A 21599-nucleotide genomic window follows, 5' to 3' on the forward strand; every position below is an offset into this window, starting at 1 on the left:
AACCGAGGGCACGGAAACATTAACAAACAGGGGCGAGAGTGCGTAGGGCACAGCGGAGTGTGCGAGCGGGGAGATGCTGCAGCTGCAGGGAGCCTGGGCTGCCAGCCCCGCAGATAACCAACCCTGCACCGCCCGGCTGCGGGGCACTGCAGCTCCCCAGCCTCTGCCCCTTCCACTTCAAGAGCTGCCAGGGAGAATGAACCTCATCCTCTCTCCACTTACGGGAGCATGTGGTTGCCATGGGGGGAATGGGAGACAGGAGAATCGCTCAGTAGCATAATCCGATTCAACTGAGATTCGGCTCGCGCTGAAAACAGCTGGCTGTTTGCCCAGAACAGAGAATGAACTTTACAGGATTTCGAGTGAGCGAGCCCCATCTTCAAAAGCATTCCTCTGGTAAAGCAACATGCTCCACCGGATCTCATCTGAAGACCTGTTAGACGGAGGCTGCTCAGGTACTCAGAGTAAACCGACGCATTAAACATTGATATTGGCAAAAGGAAGAGTTCCTACAAACAGACATTACCGACCTGAAACATAAAGATAAAAAAAAGAGGCAAATATAATTTTGAGTATCACATCTATCTGATTTCCCTGGGAGGCACTGCATGGCTTTACAACCACATTTCCCTGCTTACCATGAATGTTCATCTCATCTTCACAGCTTTGTGTAAGGTTCACACAAACAAATATGCGGAAAGAATCCTTGACAAAAATAAGTAGAGGGGAACAATAGAATGAAGAAGGTGAAATTTCAAATGTATGTCACTTAAAGGCTTAGCAAAATTATCATGTAATATGTTTCAGAGAGACATGATCGATTGAAAAGACACGTCCTCTGAGCCTAATTCAATTTTTGAAGTGAAAGATCTTTATGTTTAGAGTAAGAAATATTGAACCCACGTTCATTCCATTTCTCTTTGGGGAGTCTCCCAGTATTTGAACGCGAGAAACACAACACTTTAACAAGCCTCGCCCAGGCATGAACTTCAAGTGCACTGTCTCTATGAAAAATGTATGGAGCTCTGAACTTTACAGCGACTGCCATGCCTCCCTCAGTCCCTTACGTGCCTCTGGCAGTGTGAGAGCCAGGGCGTTGTTCAGAGGCGATTTCTTCTTTACGCTTTTCCCAGTTGGCTGAAGATGACACGGGCTGTGCCACGTTTCAGAAGACAAGTGTACGGCAACTTTCGGGCGTTCACACAGCCCCGGCCAGGGAGGAAGTGCCGTGCCGCCCAGCCGTGAGCGTCTCCAACCCAAAGAAACAACACCCCAAAAAACCCACTTCAAAAAGACAACTAAACACCCCGAAGAAAACCGATGAGGGTTTAATGGGGCAAAGTTCGGGCCCCGCCGACGCGGCTCCCCCTTTTCCCCCAGCACGGAGCGCAGCTGGAGGCGGCAGAGCCCTCGGGGACCCCTCGGCCGGGACCCTTGCGGACCCCTCGGGACCGGCCCGGCCGCGCTGCCCCGGGGGCGCTGCCGCCGCCGCGGGCTCCCCCTGGCGGTCCCGGCCGCGCTCGGCGGCGGCTCCGCGGCGCGCAGGGCTGCGGGGTGCTCCGGGGGGCTCCGAGGGTCTCCGCGCCGTGCTGTGCTGTGCCGTGCCGTGCTGGGCCGGGCCGTGCCGCGGCAGCAGCCGCGCGTCAGGGGAGCGCGGGGCGGTGGCGAGCGGGAACAAAGGGGATCGAGGCGGCGCAGCGGCGGCGGCTCCGCCGGGGGGAGGCACCGGCTGGGCGCGGGGGGTGTGGGAGGAGGAGGAGGAGGAGGGTCGCCAAACTGCTGCCACTTCGTCGGCCGTGAGCGGCACTCGCTGGCGGCGGCGGCAGCATCCCGCCCCTCGCTGCATGGCAGCCCAGTGAGGGAGGAGCGGGCGAGGGTCTGGAGCTGCCCGGAAGCCGAGGGAGCCAGCGCCGGCGGCAGCAGCGCCCGCCGCCCTCCCGCCGGGATGCGCCCCGCTCTCCGCTGAGGCGCAGCCCCGCCGCGATGCTCTCCCCCGAGCGCCACCGCCAGCACCGCCACCCGCCGCCGCCGCAGCCGCCGCCGCCGCCGCACCACTCGCCGCAGCCCAGCCATGTCGTGGCCACCATCGAGAACCTGCCGGCGGAGGGCGGCAGCGGCGGCGGCAGGAGCGGCATCTCCGCGCCCTCCTCCAGCGTGCGCCAGAGGATCAGGAAAGTGCTGAACAGGTGAGGCCAGGGGATGGAGCGGGGCTCTGGCTACACGGCACGGTGCCGCTCGCCCTGAGGCGCCCAGGTCGGAGGGGCCCCGACCCGGCCCGGCCCGGCTCGGCTCCCTTCGGCTCCGCCGGGCTGGGCTGGGCTGGCAGCGCCTTCCCCCACAGGAGCCCCGGGCGGGCAGGGAGCGACGGCGCGGAGCCTCCCCCGGCCCATTGTTGCCTGCGAGGCGGCGGCGTGAGCCGGCAGCCCGCGCCCTCCCCGTCGGTGCCCGTGGCACCTGCCGTGCCCACGGGCACAGCTTCCGCAGCGGAGCCCCCGCGCCTCCCGCCGCTCCCGCTGTCCCGGCCGGTCGCGGACAGGCGGGAGCAGGCAGCAGCATCCCCGCTGCCGCAGCCCGGGCAAGTTGGAGTGCGGGCGGGAGCGCGGCGGGAAGGGGCGGCCCCCGGGGCTCCCGGCCGGGTCCGCCAGCGGCGCCCGGCGCGGCCTGATGCTCCGGGGTGCCGGTGGCGTCGTGTGGCATCTCTGCCCCGTTCAGAACGCTGGGGCTGCTGGCGAGAGGCGAGCCGCTCCGTTCGCCCCTGCGTGTGGCTCAGAGCGGTCAGTGCAAAGATGGGAAAACTGCAGGGTACTCGGAGTAAATTGTTTCACCGAAGGCACAAGAAAACGCTGGAACCATCTTAGTTAATCCTTTGCGCTCCTCTCTCTGCCGGTTGTTTCTTTTGCATTGCATTTGATGAGGGCAGAGGGTTTTACTACAGAACAGAGTCCATACAGTGCCCAACTGGTTGCTCGTCTCCAGAAGGGGCTCCTGTCTGAAAAGGCAGCTGGAGCCATCACTTCTGCCTAATGACTCTTACGTGCTGAACAGGGCGGTTGCAGCAATGGGATGGTGCTACCAGCCTTGGCCTCATTGTCCCGATTTTAGTTTCAGATCCATGTAACGTGGACGAGCTACTGAACCCAGCTATTCTAAATGGGTGTGTTAGGTTTGAAGATGAAGCTTTTAAATATTAAAAAATTACAATTCCTACAAGTGTTGCATTGTTAAAAATACGTGAAGCTCTTTGCTCTCAGAACATCCCTATTACACGCAGTTAATTAACTGTTACAATTCCAGGAGTATTCCCCAAAGCTTCAGTGACAGAGTTCCCTCTGTCTTATCTTATCTTTGTTATTTGAGCATGACAAGGGTTGAAAAGAAGTTGAAACAAGTAAGAGCTGCTTCAACTCAGTCACACATTTTCTTGTACCACAAGCATTTTGCAACTCTCCCTATTGAAAGATTGGCTCAATTCCTCAACCCGACAGTCCGTGTCATCTTAGGCATCCTGTGCTTGCAAGATCCTCCCCTCCTTCTGCTTGGTCATTCTGAGGTGTGTGTCAGTCCTGAAACAAGACACTAGAGAAAAGATGTTTTTCCAGGGGCACCAAGAGAAACAGGAAGATGTGGTGAAGAGGTCAGATACAAAAGCAGTAGGCTCTCCTGTGCAAGGGTGGTAATAATGACCTCTGGGGAGTCATCAGACTGACCACAGTCTTCAGGGAGGTGTTGGATGAAGTCATACAGTTTAAACAGTTAGCAGGCTTATGCATGTATATGAATGAGTTGTAGATGAAATGTCAAATTAGTTGTTCTTTATATAAGATTGTTAAGATTGTATGATTGAAATGAGAATACGTAGGTGGGGTTTTGTTTTGTTGTGTTTGTTTTTTTTTTTTCTTTCTTTTTTTTTTTTTTTTTTTTTTTTTTTTTTTTTAGGAGGGGAAGGATAGAAATTTGCTCTGGTGACCGAAGTTCAAATCTGTTTGTTCTGATTCGTAAACTTGAACCTAGAAATGAGATCTCACATAGCACAGAAGAGCAGCCTAAGGAACAGGAGTCAGTCTCTTTTTTTCGTGATTGTGTTCTTACCTCCTCCTCAAACATGAAATAAGAGTAAAATTTTTCCAAATTTATGTGGTTTATGCAGAAGGAGAAGACATGTTACTGAGGTGTTTTAATTCTTAGCCAGTCTCACATTGTGTATCAATGGAAATTTTTCAGAAGTTAGATTTCCTTAAGTTTCTTTCAACTTTACATGGGAACTGATGTCTCCATGAAACATCACAGCTTTCATCAGTATTTCTGTTGATGCAGTGAAATGAATTCTGACACAGTGTTTATATTTTCATTCTCTATGAAAACAATAGTCTGAAAGTACATGTGGGAAAGAAAGAAACATGGATGCCATATCCCAAAAGAAGTAGGAGACCCCAACAAACCAAACATTGGCCTTTCCAATTGTTTTTGCCCTGGAAGAGGGTAACACTTTCTCTGTGCTATCTATACTTTGTGTGCACCATTTGCTTCCACCCATTAGTGGAAGGTTCCTGCCTGATGCATTGTGCTTCTCTTTTCTGCTGCACAAAGTAGGGGATATTGACAACAACTGGGGCTGCCAGAAACTTGCTTTTGGCTGGTGGAATCACAGAATGGTTTGGGTTGGCAGGGACCTTTAAAGGTCACCTAATCCAACCCCTGCTGCCATCAGCAGGAACATCTTCAACTAGATCAGGCTGTTCAGAGCCACATCCAACCTTACCCTGATTGTTTCCAGGGATGAGGCATCTACCACATTTCTAGGCAGCCTCTTTCAGAGTTTCACCAACCTCATAATAGAAAAATTCTTCCTTACATCTAATCTTTTAATTTAAAACCCTTGTCCTGTCACAAGAGACCCTGCTAAGAAGTCTGTGCCCAGGGAGGGGACAGACTCTGGAGTGGTCAAGGGGGAAACAAGACATCAGGAGAAAGGACGCAGACCCTGGCAGAAACTGATCATTGTTTCTTTCTCACTTTCTTTGTAGTAGTTCTGTTACCCAGGCATTTTCTGATTCCTGAATTGCCTTCCATGTCAATTCAGGAATTAAAATTAAACAATTAAACCAAATTAAAACTGTTTTCCAAGCTATGGAAGCTTATTTTAACTTCACCTTCCAACTTCTCCTCTCTGTTCACGCAGTAGATTCCAAGGTAATAGAGAAACACTGGAACAACCCCTGCAGGGTATTTGGGAGAGAACACACTGAAAGCAGAGCTGGCTGCCTGTAAAAGTCTATTTCAGTGATCACAGAAAACACTGAAAAAAGTTCCTAACAACAAAGCAGAAAGTAATTAAAACAAAAAAGTCAATGGTTAGAATTATGAAGGACTGGAGATGCTCAGCACAATTATGGGATCTACTGGAATAGTTTGTGTATAAATTCTGGGCTGCCAGTGATGGTGAACAGGACCTGCTGCAAGAGGATCAAACTTGCTGTTATCCTTGAAGCAGTTGTGGTGCTTAGGGATGTGGTTTAATAGTGGACCTGCTAGGGCTGGGTTAATGGTGGGGCTCCAGGATCTTGGAGGTCTTTTCCAACCTTAATGATTCTGTGGTTCTGAGTTGGGATGGCTTTGAGTTGCTGTAGCAGCTCAAAGGGGAAATGTTGTGCTGCAGATATGTTCCTGGACCTGTGACTCACACCCATGGTCCATAAATCCCATCTGCAGGGCCCTGCCTGGTACCTGCCTTGTGACATTTGCTGAGCAGGTGTCCCTGACTGACTGTGCCCTGCTATCTGCAGGGGAGAGCAAGAATAATGACTGCTTGATTACTTGCTTCCCCAAATTTCTGTGCAGCCAAAATTGGACTCCACAAACTCTGTCCGCTTGTAGAGGACCACTTAATAGGCAGTGACTTACTTGCTCCTCATTGACTCCCACCTCTAGTGGGGAGATAGAAGATAAATTATGTGGTTTGGAGTTCTGTGGTTCTCTGTGCCTGTGCCCCAGCAAGCACCTGTGTATTTCAGATACCTGTTGGTGGGTCCCAGCTTGATCCATCTGGCTGTATTCCAGCACAAGAGGCAGCTTGTGTCCCTTTCTTGCACTCCCTGGGTGATCTTTCAGAAGGGCAGAGGCTCACCTGGCAGATTCTCCTGTGGCCCCTGAAACCTTTTGAACTAATTTTCAGGTTGGTCTCACGCTGGGAAGTGTGGTTATCATCTCTTGAGAGGAGCTGGACAGACAACAAACGTTGCTGAAACACAGGGGGAGCAGGTTGCCAAGGAATCTCTTCGGGGGATTCTTGCAAATTGTCTCCAAATGAAAGCCAACAGGCAAGATACCTGCTTATACATGGGCATTATCTCTGTAGTCCTGGGCAGCAGGACAGGGGGGAAAATGAAGTTTCTGCAACCAAAATGAGTTAATATCTTTAGGTACTATGACAAAGTTATTTTAGCTAAGTAAATGAGATTATTCCTAGAAACAAAAAAATTCCATAGCTGTGTCGACAAACTCAGGTCTCCAGAGACGTGTCTAAGGCACTGCTATTGTATTGCTTTCCTTGACAAGGACTTTTTTAGACAGCTGGATGGCACATGCATTTTTCTGGGTTTACCTACTTCTATCTCTTAGAGCTTCCTTAAGGAATACAAGTTATAAAGTCTGGCTGTGCCTTATCTTGCTGTTTCAAGGTTGTCTTCATGGGCTTTTTATTGCTGGCAGTTGCTGAATGGCACTTTGTGTTTCTCAGAAGTTTCCTAAAAATCATATCAGAATGTTAGAGACATACTCAACTTGAATCAGAAAATGGAATAAGAGTTATTTCAGGCATTCAGTCCCATCTCATCTTTTAAATAGCTTTGTTCTCTGCACCAGTGAATTGCAAAAGTTATCTATGGAGCAGTGTGACTTTCTGTGCTTCTTTGCTCACTTTTTTACTTTGTCAAGTAGATTTCAGCCTTCTGTAAAAGCCACTGCATGGTCTAATTCCTGTCTTAGGAAAAGGAAGAGAAAAATGTTTCTAATGAGTATAATTCATTAAATTAGGTAATGATGTACTGAGCAAAATTATATGAACAAAAGCAATTTAGATTCTTTTTGAAAGAAAGACTGTCTGTTTGGGTTCAGTGTGAGTAAAACTTGATCTTTTAGTGTGTTACAGGCCCAGTTCCTCCCTGATGCTGGAGTTGAGGAAGTTTGGCCCACTAGCTGACTAACTTTGAACTTGGCCTGTGTGTCAAAGCTACTAACACTTAGGGATGGGAGCTGTTTAAATGGCACTGCAAGCATTGAAAGCTATAACACAATGTGGTTTTTTCCCTAATAACACACACCTGCATAATAAATCAGACATAGGGATTTTATGTACTTGGAGCTGAATAATAAAAGAACTTGGAGCTGAATAATAATAAAATTGAGATGAGATGTTTCATTGCCCCAAAGCAAAAACGTCATTCAGTTGACTGATCAGAGAGGCAAACAAACCAAATAATTTATGGCATTTTTCCTTAATGAAAAGCAAGTCAAGGATCAAACATATCATTTATGAATCCAAAAAAAGAGTGAGTATTCATGACCTTCAGTTGCTTTGCTTTCTTCTTCAAAACAAAAGAATTTGCTTCCTTTGGGATTTTTATTCTTAAAAAGTACAAATAGCTCCTCAAAGTCCACCCAGAATAACAGTGACTGTAGAAAAATGAGCCCGAGCTCAATTCAGATAGCTACAGTTCTCCTTTCAGGTAAAAATATTTATACCATTCTGAAGTAAGTAAAAGAAAATGAGATCAGAGCATAAATAAAGTAACTAGGTTGGCTTTCTTGTGCCTGTTAGTATTATTCTTTTTGGTTGAGGAAGTGGGAAGGTCATATCTGCCCGTAGGAAAGCATCCTGGCAGAGCATAAAGAAATGAAGTGATGAAAAATTGTCCATTCTTTCTTTTTCTCATTAGTTAGCTGGTAATCACCATTTTGTAAGCAAACAGTTTCTGCAAACTAGCTGTGTTCCCAGTGACTAGGGTGCATGAGGGAAATACCTGTAAAATGTGAGAAAAAGATGCTCTTCCTCTTCTCCAAACAACTTATTTCAGTGAATGCACACTTACTTATTGGCATAGCACACCATATGCCATAGCATAGCACACCCAAAATACTTTGATTTAGGAGTGAAGATCAGCTAAAGTACAAACGCCTTCCATGTTTTTGCTGTAGCGTGCACTGGAAATCTGTCCAAGTTTGGTTTCAAAGTGTCTGAGTGTCATTTCCTAACAGGTTTAGAAGCCAGGATTGGGAAGCTTTGTCCCTCTTGCCTTGTTTTGCTCCTGAGAATTTGCACTTTTGGTGATTTAAGCCTTGCTGGTCCTGTTCTGAAGTAGGAGTTGTTTGAAGTGATGTGATATCATAAGTGCTCTGTAATCCAAACCATACAATCCCTGTACTGAGTGGGAAAAGATTTCCCTGGGAGGGGCAGTTGGGCAAGGCAGAATATGTGGGTGTCTTCTGTCCACCTTGACATTCAAAATGCCACTCCTTACTGGGTGCCTGTCTGTAAGTGGGAATTTCTGACACTGGCTGTGCTGTGGGCTTTGGGAAGGGGTTACTGCCTCTTGAACTAGGGGGGTTTCAAAGGAGCAGCACCATAAATGGCTCCATAGAGAAAGCGGGAGGAATGGACAGAGTGGCTCTTATGGGATGGACAGAGCAGCTTTAATGTGCTAATGAGGGGAAGGCCAGATGCCAGCAGCGATCAGAAGGGCTCTTTGTGGCTCTGTCTCTTTGGAGATGGCTGGAGTCTCTGTCCTTATCGGGGTTGTTTCTGCAGGCAGAGGGAAACACTGGGGCTATTAGTGAGGTGTTCCCTTCCTTTAAGTCAGCAGATAGCCTGACAGATTAGCACTTGAATACTGATTAGGGCTAATTACCAGGAAAGCTGAGGAAAAAGAAGTTGCTGAAGAAGCTTGACATTAAAAACTACAAAAATTAGCCCCCAAGCCCAACAACAACAGAAGTCTCATCTCAAAGGCTTGTGAGCAGAGCTCAAACTCAGCTGAAATCACCTGTTGCAAGAACAGCTGTATGGGGACTCATAAATTGCTATGACTGTAAAGTGTGTAAGTATTGGTAGTTTTGAGATTCATGTTGTGAACTGCCTGCTTTACCTGTCTGCGCTTATTTATGTCTGTCATCCATCTAGCTTAGATTTTTACTGAAAACGCTTCAAGCTTTGAAGTTCGACTTTCAGCTTTCTCCGACTTGGTTCCTCTTGTGATTTAAGAAAACATTTCTTCAATACATGTTCACTCTCGGTCATTTTTCTCGGGGACACCAAATGACTGAGGTAGCAGGTTTGACTCCCATGCACCTCCTTTTCCTCAGTGCAGGAGGGAGCATCCCCACAGCCTGGCTGTGCTGGGTGAGCACTCCCATACAGCAGCACACTGCCCTACATCTGCAGGGAGTGTGCTGCATTTTTGGGAAGTGCCATGGCACACAGGGATGACCAAATAATTTCCTAGAGGAGGTGGGTGACACTTGTTCTCACCAGAATGGTCTGTCCACAAATGATGCCATGCAGGCTCCACAGTAAAAAATATGGATGCTTAATAAGCCAGTCTTCTGTTTATAGCTGATATAGTAACTTCAGTCCATAATTTCAGATTTGTAGGGGAGTAGAATATAAGTAAATGAAGGTAGTACAGAAAGCAATCTTACCCCCTAAAGAGTTGCAGCTGAGCCAATTATTAAAGATTAGGAGCAGGCCTGACTTCAGCAGGCCGCAGCTGTAGCCAATCAGCAGAGTGTTATAAAAGAGTGGGTTGGATGGCTGAGGGGAACTGGAGTCAGTGGCTGCTGTGAGGATGAGGAGGAGTCAGTGCCCAGAGGAGCTGCCTACAAGAAACATCAAGGAGGTGTGAAACTCTAGCAACAAGGAACCCTTGCAATATAATAACAACGCAGATTCCCTTTGGTGTGGTGGTCACCTTTGCTTCCTTACACTGCCTGTTCCTCGTGTAATATGAGAGGTCTCACTCCACTTTCCGATGGGTCTGACCTGTGGTGACCTGTAGGAACTTTAGAGCTGGATAGTGAGTCTTTTCTTTTGCTGCAACTTATTTTTTCCTAACAGAAAATGTAGACAAGTCAAATCCTTCTTGAGAAGGATTGTTCTTTCTTGAGACTGTGTTTAGTAAGGCTTCTTATGTCCTAGATTTTTCTGGTTGGAGAGCAAGTAAGACTTCATGGTAATCTGGTGGAGGCAGCCCTTATGTAGGAGACCATGATTACCTCTGCTTTGCTGCATCCCTGAAGACAGCTGTGAGCACATGTACTGTGAGGTTCCCTAGGGATGAAGAACCTCAAAAGGTCATGGATTTGTCTTGATACAAAACATGAGAAATCTTGAAAATTGAAAGTTTACAACTGGAAGATGCTTTCCCCCCGTCCTCCCCAGCTCATCTTCCAAGGCATTTCAGGCTTCAAGGTGCTCATTTACAAAAGCATGCCATGCTTGAAACAGATTGCTGCATCTCTAATACAGATAAATGAAGTAATTTATGTCCAATAACAAGACCATAACCCTTGTGTTAATTTGAACCTGTAAGCCAGTATTAGCTGATAATGGAATGAAATCAAAATTTGAAGCATCTTTAGTGATGTCCACTAGTTTACTTAGTCCTCTTTGGTGTTCATTTGTCAAAGGAGCTGTTGTGTGTGTGTCCAGAAGTATGTAATTTGGCTACGCTGATTTTAAAAGGGTGCTGTCTTCTGGGCCACGTTTATTCTCGTTAGTTTTCTCATCTTGCAAGTATTTTTTGATGGGAGTTGGCTTTTCCTGCTTTCCATTTGGTAGAAATGGAATATGAGTTAGGAGGGGTGTAAATCTTTCCCCCTCTTTAGTGAGATAGAGAAGCAGATGTTGATATTGCAGGAGGGAGATGCCAGAATCTGTTCCTGCTCTGATACCTCTTTATCAACTCTTCAAAGCAGAAGAGAGCTCCACAGCTCCACTCCTGGATCTCTCCAGCCTAATAAGTAAAATTCTGGTCCTTGATGTAGCCTTGAAGTGGCTGTCTCAGAGCTTTTCAGGGGAAGGGGGAGTTTGAGGGAGCTGGGGTGGGCTGAATAGGAATGGTGGCTGCAAGGCAGAAGAGGGGGGGAATTCTCTCTCCTTTTTGTTGAAGAGAGGAGGTAGATGTCTAACTCTTCAAGAGGAGGCCTGAAGTGAGTCACTGAAAGGTAGGGGTCAAATGCTCCAAGGAGGGATAAGGCACAAGCTGTACCCTGCACGACGCTTTCTGGCTTTTACCAAGGTTTCAGTCTTTGTCTACCCAGGTGCCTCTGTGGCTTTCCCAGGGTGCAATATTATTCTGCATGGATCTTTTGTGGGTTTTTTTTTTGCCCTATGATGGTGAGACAAATGCTAAAAAATACTTATTAAAATTAAATTAGTTACCTTGGGGTTTTTTTAAGTCCTGGTTTTAATTTTATGGAGTTTAAACAGCTTGGTATTTCTGGTGGCTTCTGCCATCTGATCTGGGCCATTTGCCTTCTGAAATCTCTTCTTACTTGAAGTTGAGTGCTGTAATGAAACTAAGGGTTTCTTTCCCGTTGCTGCTTTCCTTTTCTCTCTCTGCTGCTGCAGACATGAAATGCTTTTGAATATGTTTTTTTTCACTCCCTCCTGCCAGTATATTGAGGTCTGTAGGGATTTTCCTGGGTAGACTGAAAGTGAGAAAGGACAGAAAATAGCAAGTAGGATGGGTAGAGTTGAGCAGTGAGCTGGAAAATATTTTAATGGGTATGTGATTTCATACTTGAAGTAAAACTTTAATGTTGTAGATATAATTTTCATCAGGCTGGGTATGAGGATTAAGTACCCTTAGGCAGAAAAAAGTTTTCGAGCTTCATCCCATATAGTGGGGGAAAAAGCCATCACCCAAATATAATTAATGATCAACTGAAATGCCTCCTTGTCTTGGTTTGGGACAAATTTGGAAGGAAACTTCCAAAAGGATGATTCCACAAAGGGCAAAATTCAGCGTCCCTTCCCCCCATTTGTTCAGGAGAAAAGCTGAAAAACTTTATTTAACAAGCAAAGTATTCAGAAGCATAGAATATGAATAATATTAAACAATAAAACCTCTTGCTGTTCTGAAGAGATGGCAAATTCAGAAACTCCTTCAATAGTTCAGAGAGTCTTATTGGCTCACAGTGTCTCTCAGTCCCTCTGGTGCTGGAATGCAGTGTCCGGGGCCCTGGACCCCGGTGTGAGCTCCCAATGTGTTTTCTGGGTTTTTGGTCCAGGGCAGGTTTGAACAGTTGCAGGAGAGAAAAAAAGCCACAGCCCAGGGAACTTTTCTGCTGCAGCTAGCTAAAAAACACTAACGGAAAATCAAAGGAGAGCTCTCTCCTGCTGTCTGTCCATGCTGCAGACAACACAGTCCATGAGAAGGAAAGCTGAAGCTCTTATGTCTGTGTTTTTGAAAACACCATGAAAAAATTCCACCTCTTCTCCTTCTCGCCCTCTTTATTCTCAGATCTAAAGGCACACAACTTATTTCTGGACTAAACAGGTGATGGGGGACACAATTCAGCATCAAAAAGTCACCCAGGACACTCCTTTTCCTGCACAACCAACCAGACATGCACAGGTAACTTCCAGTCAGATTTTGATACCTGACCTCTGCTGTCAGGTGCCTCATGTGCTGAGTGGGATGCTGTAGAAAAAGGACTTTCAGCATTGGCAGAGGTGCTGTCCAGCTTGTGCCAGAGCAGATAGGGTAGCCCTGGAGACCTTGTTCCATTGCTGCCTCCTCACGTTCTTCTGCCAGAGCTGCTTTTTGGTTGTGCTCACCAGCAATTTTTGACAGTATACTTAAGGGGTTTATTTTTGGGTCCATTGTGGTGGGGGAATCATGTCTTCAATAACATCCAGTAGATTCCAGAACATTTGGAGGATCTAACCTAGAAGCACAGGGGTAAGGTGGTGTCATGGTTATCATTCATGTATGAAGGTACCTCTTCCTGGCACTGAAAAGGAAAATTCCGAGTTTTCTGTCATTTAAACATAATGATGACAGCAGAACAGCTGTCCGGTAGCAGAAATGCACTCCAGGACTGAGGCAGAGTGGTGAAGGTAAGATGCAGTGCCATGATGGTGATTGAAGGGTTGCCAGAAATGAAATAGTTACATTGGATTTGTGTTAACCACAGAGTTGGTCCTGCTCTAGAGAGGTTACTTGAGTTTAAGACACCAAGTAATTCCCTAGTAATTCACTTGAAAAATTCTGTCTGTGACTGTGTGTTAGCATGTAATATCTTTTAGTTACCTAAAATCAACTTCCCATTATAAATAAATAAATTCTAGGTAATTCTAACTTGTAGAAGAATTTCTGTTAAATTTGATGTCTGATATTGTCCATAAGTATTGATTTGGTATGCATTACTGTGTTAATGGAACTTATTATTACTCAGCCAGATTAATTTATTAGATTTATCCCTACATTACAACCTATAGATGTATTGAGACATGAGCCCACAGAATCAATACCAATTTCTTTCCTCATTTATGAATGTTCTTACTAACATCCGAAACAGTGTTACACTCAAGAGTATTTAGCTGCCATTTATTGTGAAGCATTACACTCCAACAATTTTAAATTTGTCCTTTTTCTTCGCCTTTAATGATTATTTTTTCCATTTATCTGGGCGCTCGTTTGGACAAAATGCCAGGCATCAAGCTTCAAATGAGTCACGATCATACTCCAATCATTGAGTCTAGCAGTAACTTAGGTGTGCAAAATCAGGGCTCTGAGACCAGACCCAATCTTTGAGATGCATTTTGGCTGCTGTTCCGTGTGGCAGGCCCAGAGAGGGAGAGTGAACAAAGGTACAAATGTAACTTCTCCTAAGCTGCCTGCCAAATGTGCTGTATTTGCATGTTTCCTTTTGAGCAGCGGCCATGCGTGCATTTATCTCTCAGAAGCAGCAGTGTTTGGCTGAGGAGCAGTTGCAGAGACCAGCTGAAATGGGCAACTGATGTGGAGCTCATTCACTTGCTCCCAGAGCCTGAGCTGTGCAAAGGTAAGTAAAATAAGTGGGGTCCAGAAGAAATATGGGGTAAGAAAGCTGTTTGATCACTTCTGCCCCTGCTGCAATTCAAGGCTGGTAGACAGCACTGATGGCAGGAAGAGGCAAGTCTTCAGACAGTCCTAACACTGGCATTTCTATTCCCATCATAGCTCCAGTGGTGCTTGGGGATAATGTCCTTTCTTCCTCTGGACGGACCAGAAATGTTCTGTAACTCTCAGGAAGAGAATTGTAGAGACTGGTCTCAGCCTTTAAATGCAATTCTAAGCAGCTCACCAGATATTTATGTGGAGAAATCTGCAGCAGCTGCCTACACACAGAGATAATGTTTCATCCAGTGATTTGTGAGGTGAAACTCTGTGAAACTCATTCTTCTCCAGACAATTTTTCTTATTTTCCAGTTAAAGTTGCTGGATTCACTGAGTATGCTTCTTATCTGACCAATTTTTGGCTTGTATTTAACTGTTGCTGCTGTAGCTGCTGCTTGTGCACCACTGCAGTTACTGGGCATTAAAACCTCAAGCCTGATAAATGAAACACAGCATGTACAAAAGGATCAACCAGGTGATAAAGGAGGAAAAAATCACCCCCAAAAACATCATATAAGTAGGCATCAGAGTCAAAAAAGCAGTGAGTTGCCTCATGAATACTGTCTGCCTGATCCAGCTGTGGGGTTGGGACCAAAGCCAGAGCAGGATGATGTGTGTCATCCTGACTGTGCAAGACTAAAAGTTACAGGACAGCTGGTGGACAAAATGCAGCTTTACCAACATGTGCAGGACAGGGAGGGGTAGGCTTTGTTTTCAGGAGAAGCTGTATTGCAGTAGCAGATGAGGGGAAATACTGTGTTTTAAAGGTCTTGGAGAGAAATTACATACAGTAGCTTCTGATTTACAGTCCAGAATAGGACACCAATTGGTTTTTTTGGCCCTGGGTGAATCTCTCAACCTTGCTGGGTCTGGTTCAGCACCTGTAAAATGGGGACAATTAAACTTAACTACCTGGAGGAGTTGTTGATTAGTTAATGCTTGTGAAATGCTACACAGTGCTATAAAACCGAGCATAGTACTCAGAAACATCTGGTTTGCAGTTACTGTAGTGCTTCTCTGAAACTTTATGGGCAAACTTTGCCAAGAAACAAAATGATTAATGTGTGCAATACACGTAGGCATTGGGAGATGAGGAACAGACGGCTTTTCCAAAGCATCTAACTTAACTCAGGTACATTCTCTCAAAATACAAGAAGCTTCCCAAGAGCACCTAAAGTGGCCTGGGACTGAAAGCGGTGTCAGGTGAATTTGGGGCTGCAGAATGAGGCTCTGGCAGGTGGCAGAAGAGCTCCTTGCTCCACTCCTATCTTGTTGTTCTTATTCTTGACCCTGCCCAGCTTCTTCCCCCATTTGTTTTTCTGATGGAACTGTTTGCACGGTACCATTGAAAAACAGGTTGGTGGTTTGATTCAGATAGGAAAAAAATGGGATAAAAATGGTGAAAAGTTTCTGCCATTGTTGGTTTGTGTTTCCAGATGAATCTTATCTTCAGTGCAGTTTTTTTGTCATGTGGCTACACACACACAGGCTCTGAGGCTGGTAAATAGTGGAGTGTGGGGCAGTTGGAATTCTCCTGGCACTGGAGATGGTCCTACAAGCCATGTTACCCAGACACAAAAGATGTTGCCACCACAGAGCTTAGAAAGTGTGCTAGTGAGCTAATCCTTTATCCTGCCTCCCAGGATAAGTTACACTGATTTCACTGGAGATGTGTATGGCAGCAGAGAGCAACCATTTGGTGAGGAGCTGATCCTGGCTGAAGCTCATCACGTTGTGTGTGAAACTCTGCTGACAAAAGGGACAGAGCTAAGAATGTGCTAGAGACTGGCTTGTAATTTCTGAGATTTGCATCTTGACTATTATTTGAGATACTTACAATGTGAATATGTGCACTATATTGCACTATAATGCACGTGCATACATATTGATTTGGTTTAATACGAGACTGTTAAGAAAAATAGAAGTAGTGGTGGAGGGAAGAAACCATTTCCAAATCCATCACTCTTTCACTGATATCTAGAAATTATTAAGAGAAGGTCACAAGTTACCTCATGTGAAGATTCAACTTCTCAGTCCTTTTACAGACCTAGGTAAGATGAACATGAGCTAAGGCTGAGGAATGAGTTTGCTCACAACAGAATATCATGAACTGCCAAAGAAGGTTGCACTTCTGTCTCTTCCCTGCTCCTGGCCAAATTACTCCTTCTGCTTTTGCTAAGCCACGTCTGGTTTCTGTCACAGGCAGATCACTAAAATCACAGATCATTAACCCAGCTGAAAGAAGTTGCTGTTGTAGATGGGTTTTGGCTAACTTTTGATTAAACTAGTGCCTGGACTGATGATGAAAGGAAAAAGGCTGTGAGCAGGGAGCAGAGAGGAGCAAGGGCAGAGGAGGTGAGGAAAACAGGGATGGGAAGTAAAAAAAACTGGAAAGAAGGAAGGGAAAGTATATCTTTCTATGACCTCAGGCTTTTTATTCGGCTCATCTGTATTGTAATATGCCTGAGCTAACTACTTACTGCCAAAGTCCTTAGCTTCCTCCTGCCTTCTTGTTGCAAACCTTAGTGTGATGTTCCTGATGAAATGAACACATGTGAGACCTGTTGGCTATTGACAGCTGGTAAACAATCAGCTGTAGCCAATTCCTCCCTCAGGTAGGGGGGGAGAGGTGTGAGTATACGCAGAGAGGAAAAAGAAGGTTGCCAGAGACCAGGTAGTGTGATTTTGAATGGGGTAGTGGAAAAATGTGTGCTGTTAGATGTGTAAGTTCTTGCTGTTGGAGGTGATGGTGGAGGTGTGATGCAGCTCAAGTCTTTTTTGTTACAGGTTAAATTTATTTGTTTTTAGGCAAGGCTGAGTTCAGTGAGGATAGGCATTTGTGAAAAACCTTAGTGTAAGTGTGCTCTGTTTCCCTGTTGATAGAAAATGGAAGGGGAGCCTTACTCACGAAATAGGTTCTTTTTCACAGTAAATAAAAGAGCAGGCACATGTTCAGCAGGTCATCATTATGTCTGGTGTGCAGCAGTGCTCCTGTGTGCTTTGTGACTCACTTCTGCCTCCCTGCCAAGGTGTGCAGTGACTTCTTTGCTGTGGCTGACTAGCAAAATAGCCCAATCAGTGGTGGCCAAAATTGGTGGCCACTGAACTGGATTGTCTCCCTTTCCATGATGGCATGTGATGTATGATAGCATTCTGCTATAGTCCAGTGTGAACTGCTGTTTTTATTTGGCTGATGTGGTCTTGGAGGCTTAGTGCCATTCCCTGACCTCCTTCTTCCTGGAGCCAGCAGCCATGCACAAGCTTTCCCAAAACCGCCTCTGATCTGCAATCCTGTAACTTCAGTTACCAAAATAATTCTTTAAGAGCAAAATATCCACCAACTTGGCCACCTGGGGAATGGTCATAATATTGTACTGACACAGATAGTTTTCTGGAAGCATTTCTCTGTTAGTCCTGCTTCCCAAATTGATCCAGTGTCCTCCTAGCTGTTGTATTTTCACTTGCAGTACTATTGTATAGTGGTGCTGCACAGTTCCAAAGTATCAGTTCACCACCAACTTCTTTTCTCCTACAGCAAGCAAAGCTTTTTTTGTATTTAGAGCACCAAAATCATAGGTAAGGAGGAAAAGGGAGTGATCATTTTCAGACTGGGAAGGTGTAGGAGTACAGGCTCTGTCGATTTTTAAAGAAAACAAAATAACAACACATCACCCTTCTCACCCCCCCAGGAAAAAAACCAAAACAAACCCCCAAAAAGCGAAACCACGCAAGAAATACCACCAAACCCAGCAATGTTGCTACAGCCATTTGTGTTTTGATACCAAAATGAGTGTGCAGGAAGGTAGGGAAGAAGCTTTCAGGTAAATTCTGCCAGTGTTTGAATCCCATTTGTTGGGAGTAGAGAAATGCAACACAACAAAGACTTACTTTGGCTGTGTTCAGGCATGCTTCTGTGGCATAAAAATAAATTATCATGTAGAGAAGGACCTGCTTCTTGTTGTTTTGGTGTCTCCTGATGACCATGGCTCTGATCTTCTGTAGGCAGAGATAGACAATGAGCTAGCTTGCAGGTGTGCTGTGGTATTATCACATTGGCTGTTTCTGTAAACTCAGTGATGGTGTTGTCCTGAAAGAGGGAAAGAAGACAAAAGACTTACGGTGGGAGTAAAGAAAATGTTATCAATGCAGGAAAAAGTGGTATGTCAGTTCTTAAGATGAATTCCTAGCTGGACCCCAAAGTACACGATAATCCCCAGTTTTGTTTCCTTTGCCTGCCCAACTCTCTCCTTTGCTCCTCCTCCCCCGACATGCAGCCTCCCTCCACAGCCACAGCAGCGCCATGGTTTCAATATTTCCTGTAAAGGAAGGGGGAGCAAGGGGAGAGTCCCCCATGCCTGGTTAAGAGGGTCTATTATAGAGGATTAACTGTGCCCAAACAATGCAGCCCCTCGAGGAGCCGGGTACCCTTTTGAGATGCGTGTGTGGGTAAGAGGGCACACTGCCGGCCCTGTATCCCAGCCCAAGTGCGTGTGGTTCCATGCCCTGGTTGCTATGACAATTAATCGCGTCTTTTAAGGGCTGGTGCCGACTACAGATCCCTGTAAATTGCCTGAAAGACTAGTTAAAGCTGCTCCTCAGGCACCTTTATTTGCTTTTACCCTCAAAAATGGGATGGAGAGGTTTTCTGCTTCCTACTTGTAAAAAAAGCAAGAATAACTTGGTATATGCTTTTAGACTGGCTTTCACTTTCTTGAGCATGATGAAACATGAATTTTTTCTGAAGAACAACTGTAAAATAGGCAGGGATGTGGTGCCTTCCAGCTCTGTGCATGTAATCTTCATGTGACCAGCAGATTGTGCGTGCCTGGGAAATGTAAGTAGTATAGTCTTCAAGAGGCGTGCATGGACTTTTTTGTGTTTGTTTTTACTGGAAGGTTTGCACTAGGCAATTAATGTATATGTCTTTGGTTTTTCTTTGTACCTTAAAAAAGAGCAGCAGGGAATTACTGTGGTGTCTCAACCTACAGCAAGACCATGCTCTGTATTTGCCTGTTTGCCAAGGTAAGGGGAGAGAAATAGATGTTTCCCCTGTCATTAGTCCAGAAACCTGAACAGCAGTGAATGCAAATATTCTTAAAAGTCTTCCTGTAGGTTAAAGCCCTTTTCATTGGAAAGGCAGTCCTAACTCCCTCAGTACATTATTAGAATGGTTGGAAAAATATGTCCAGAAGTTTGAGAAGTTTTTTTTTATTCCTTGAAGGCACTAAAGTCTCTGTTACCTTTAATATTGCTTCTCAGGGAAGAAAAAAATACCAAAACCAAACCCCATGAAGGGAAACAGGTTTAAAGGGATAAGTTATCAAATGCACAATATTCTCTCTCAACCTTAAACAAAAGGAGAGGTGCAATTCAGCACAGTCTCACTTTTTTAATGAATGTCACCTTGACAAAGACACATTCATATACACAATATATATGTCTGAGGAAACTTACAATTGCTTTTACTGGAGAGAGTGGGCAAGATGTTGGTGTTGTTTGATATGTCATATCAAGAGTCAAATGTGCTACAACAGATTAGGTAACTTTGATCATCAGAAATATTAATAGCTGTTATTTATTAATCAGTGCATGCTATGTATCCTAGTTTTGGGTGACTAATTTTGTCCCACTGGTCACAGAGAAATGAATGTGCCACCTGCCATCGTAGGTGTTTAATATTGGCTTGCTTTTCATTTATAATTTCAGTACTTGAGGTGCATCAGGTACTACTGTTGATAATTAAGCTGTGGCTGAAGAAGTAGTTGTGTTCCATCTTGTGTATGGCAAATATGTGTAATCTTTCAGAACTGGTCAAGCCAGAGCAGCTACAGGAGAAGCAATCAAAATGGACCCAATTCCCAGTCTATGGCTCTGCAGCCATTACTTCTTTCTCTTATCAAAGAGTTTTTAACTGGAAGTGTGCAGTATTGCTGCTCAAGGCCTGCAAGCTAAGGTCTTGTTTATTCAGTTTGTCTCCCCCAGGATCAGCTTTCCTGTGTGGAAGAACAAGAACCAGTTAAATAGCAGTACACTCCCTTCCTTCCCATTCATGGTGGAAAACCTTTTCTCAAGACTACATTCTTCCTGGTCAGCAGAGGACTGGGAAAGGCCCCAGTGTGGTGTTTTTGTGGTAGTACCTGTTCAACTTACTAACAGCCCTGGAGGTACTATTCAGAGAATAAAATAACATCCTCTGGCCGTGCCTTGCCATTGACAGTCAGAGCCCCATCTTGGCATCTGGAATTGGCTTGCAGGGCATATGGGACAGAAAAGGTTTCAGTTCTGTCATACGTGTAGTGGCTCTGCATTGTGATGATTTGATCCAGACAAAGACCTGAACTTGTGTGTGCCCACACCCATACTGCTGCCAGGACTATTAAACTATTATCCTTTTGCTCCATTTTCCCCACGAAGCTCTGTTCAAGCCAGTATCTTTTAATTTTTTTCCAATACAATGTGTTTGTTTGGATTTTTCCCCTTTAATGCAGTGTTATAGTACAATGGGGCTCTTGCTTCAGACAGCCCTGTGTATGTGAGCAGTGCTTGCCTTGAATACATCACTGTGATTACACAGGCCCTGCTGTTGTGCAGTGCATCCTGTTCAGCCATCACTGTGTATCCTTATCGTATCCTTCAGAAGTCTTGAAACTTCTTTTCCTCCTCCTGCATCCACTGCAGTGCCAGGACTCCCCTTTGTGGAAATGGTGGGCCAGGTTCTTGGGGCTTTTCTTGGGTGACTTTCCCTGGGTCCCAGTGGGACTGTACCTGGAGGCTGGAGGAGGTAGCCTGCTGCCATGGCAGAAAGCTGAGAGTGCTCTCCAGCTGCAGGACCTTGAAACCCAGCAGAATGACAGACAGCAGCTTCTTTAGCTCTGCTGGCAGTGCAAGAAGAAACTTGCTCTTGTTTGATACCCCCTGAGTTCTCACTACTAAACCCCCTGTGTTCTCAACACTTTAGGGCCACCAGATGTCTGGCAGGAGCCACCGTGGTGCATGGCAGGAGCTGCTGCTGCCACTTGTGTCACTGCTGCCAGCCATGGCCCTGCTCTGCTCCTGCAGGGTGGCTTTAGCAGCATTGTGCCAGCTCCTTCTGCCCTGGGAAACAATTTTATTTTATCTTTGTCCTTTTAATTCTTTGTCTTTTGTGAAGCACTAGTTAGTCGTCCCTTTTCCCCTTCTCCCTGTGTGGCTGCTGTTCCCTTCACCTGCAGCTTCCCCTTCTTTCTTCTCCCCTGCCTGGCTGCCTCTTTTTCTTGCCCTTCCCTCAGAGGAAGATATTCTTAGGCAAGGGTCAGATGCTCAGGTCTCTTGGGGAAAGTGCTTCAGGGTTCTGAGACAGAAATAGCACAGTGGCTTTTGGTGCCTGCTGGGAGGAGTCACTAGCCTGTGATCTCTCCCTCAACTTCTTTGGGCTCTCATGGAGTTGTTTGGCCCTACTTA

The 21599-nt window shown here is 45.7% G+C and overlaps 1 protein-coding gene across 2 annotated transcripts in view; it reads left to right on the plus strand.

The window, feature by feature from the left end:
• The first annotated feature begins 1968 nt into the window (after nucleotides 1–1968).
• Nucleotides 1969–21599, plus strand: part of SLC35F1 (solute carrier family 35 member F1) — a 233193-nt gene continuing 213562 nt past the window's right edge. The window contains exon 1 of one of the 2 annotated variants that reach the window (XM_063151066.1): nucleotides 1969–2186. In XM_063151066.1, coding sequence (XP_063007136.1) covers nucleotides 1984–2186 — 203 coding nt within the window. In that variant the 5' untranslated portion in view covers nucleotides 1969–1983. Of the gene's footprint in view, nucleotides 2187–18910; nucleotides 18994–21599 lie in introns of those variants that run through there. The other variant, XM_063151068.1, reaches the window with a different exon arrangement.

This window comes from Melospiza melodia, chromosome 3, assembly GCF_035770615.1.
Source record: "Melospiza melodia melodia isolate bMelMel2 chromosome 3, bMelMel2.pri, whole genome shotgun sequence".
Classification (NCBI taxonomy): Eukaryota; Metazoa; Chordata; class Aves; order Passeriformes; family Passerellidae; genus Melospiza; species Melospiza melodia.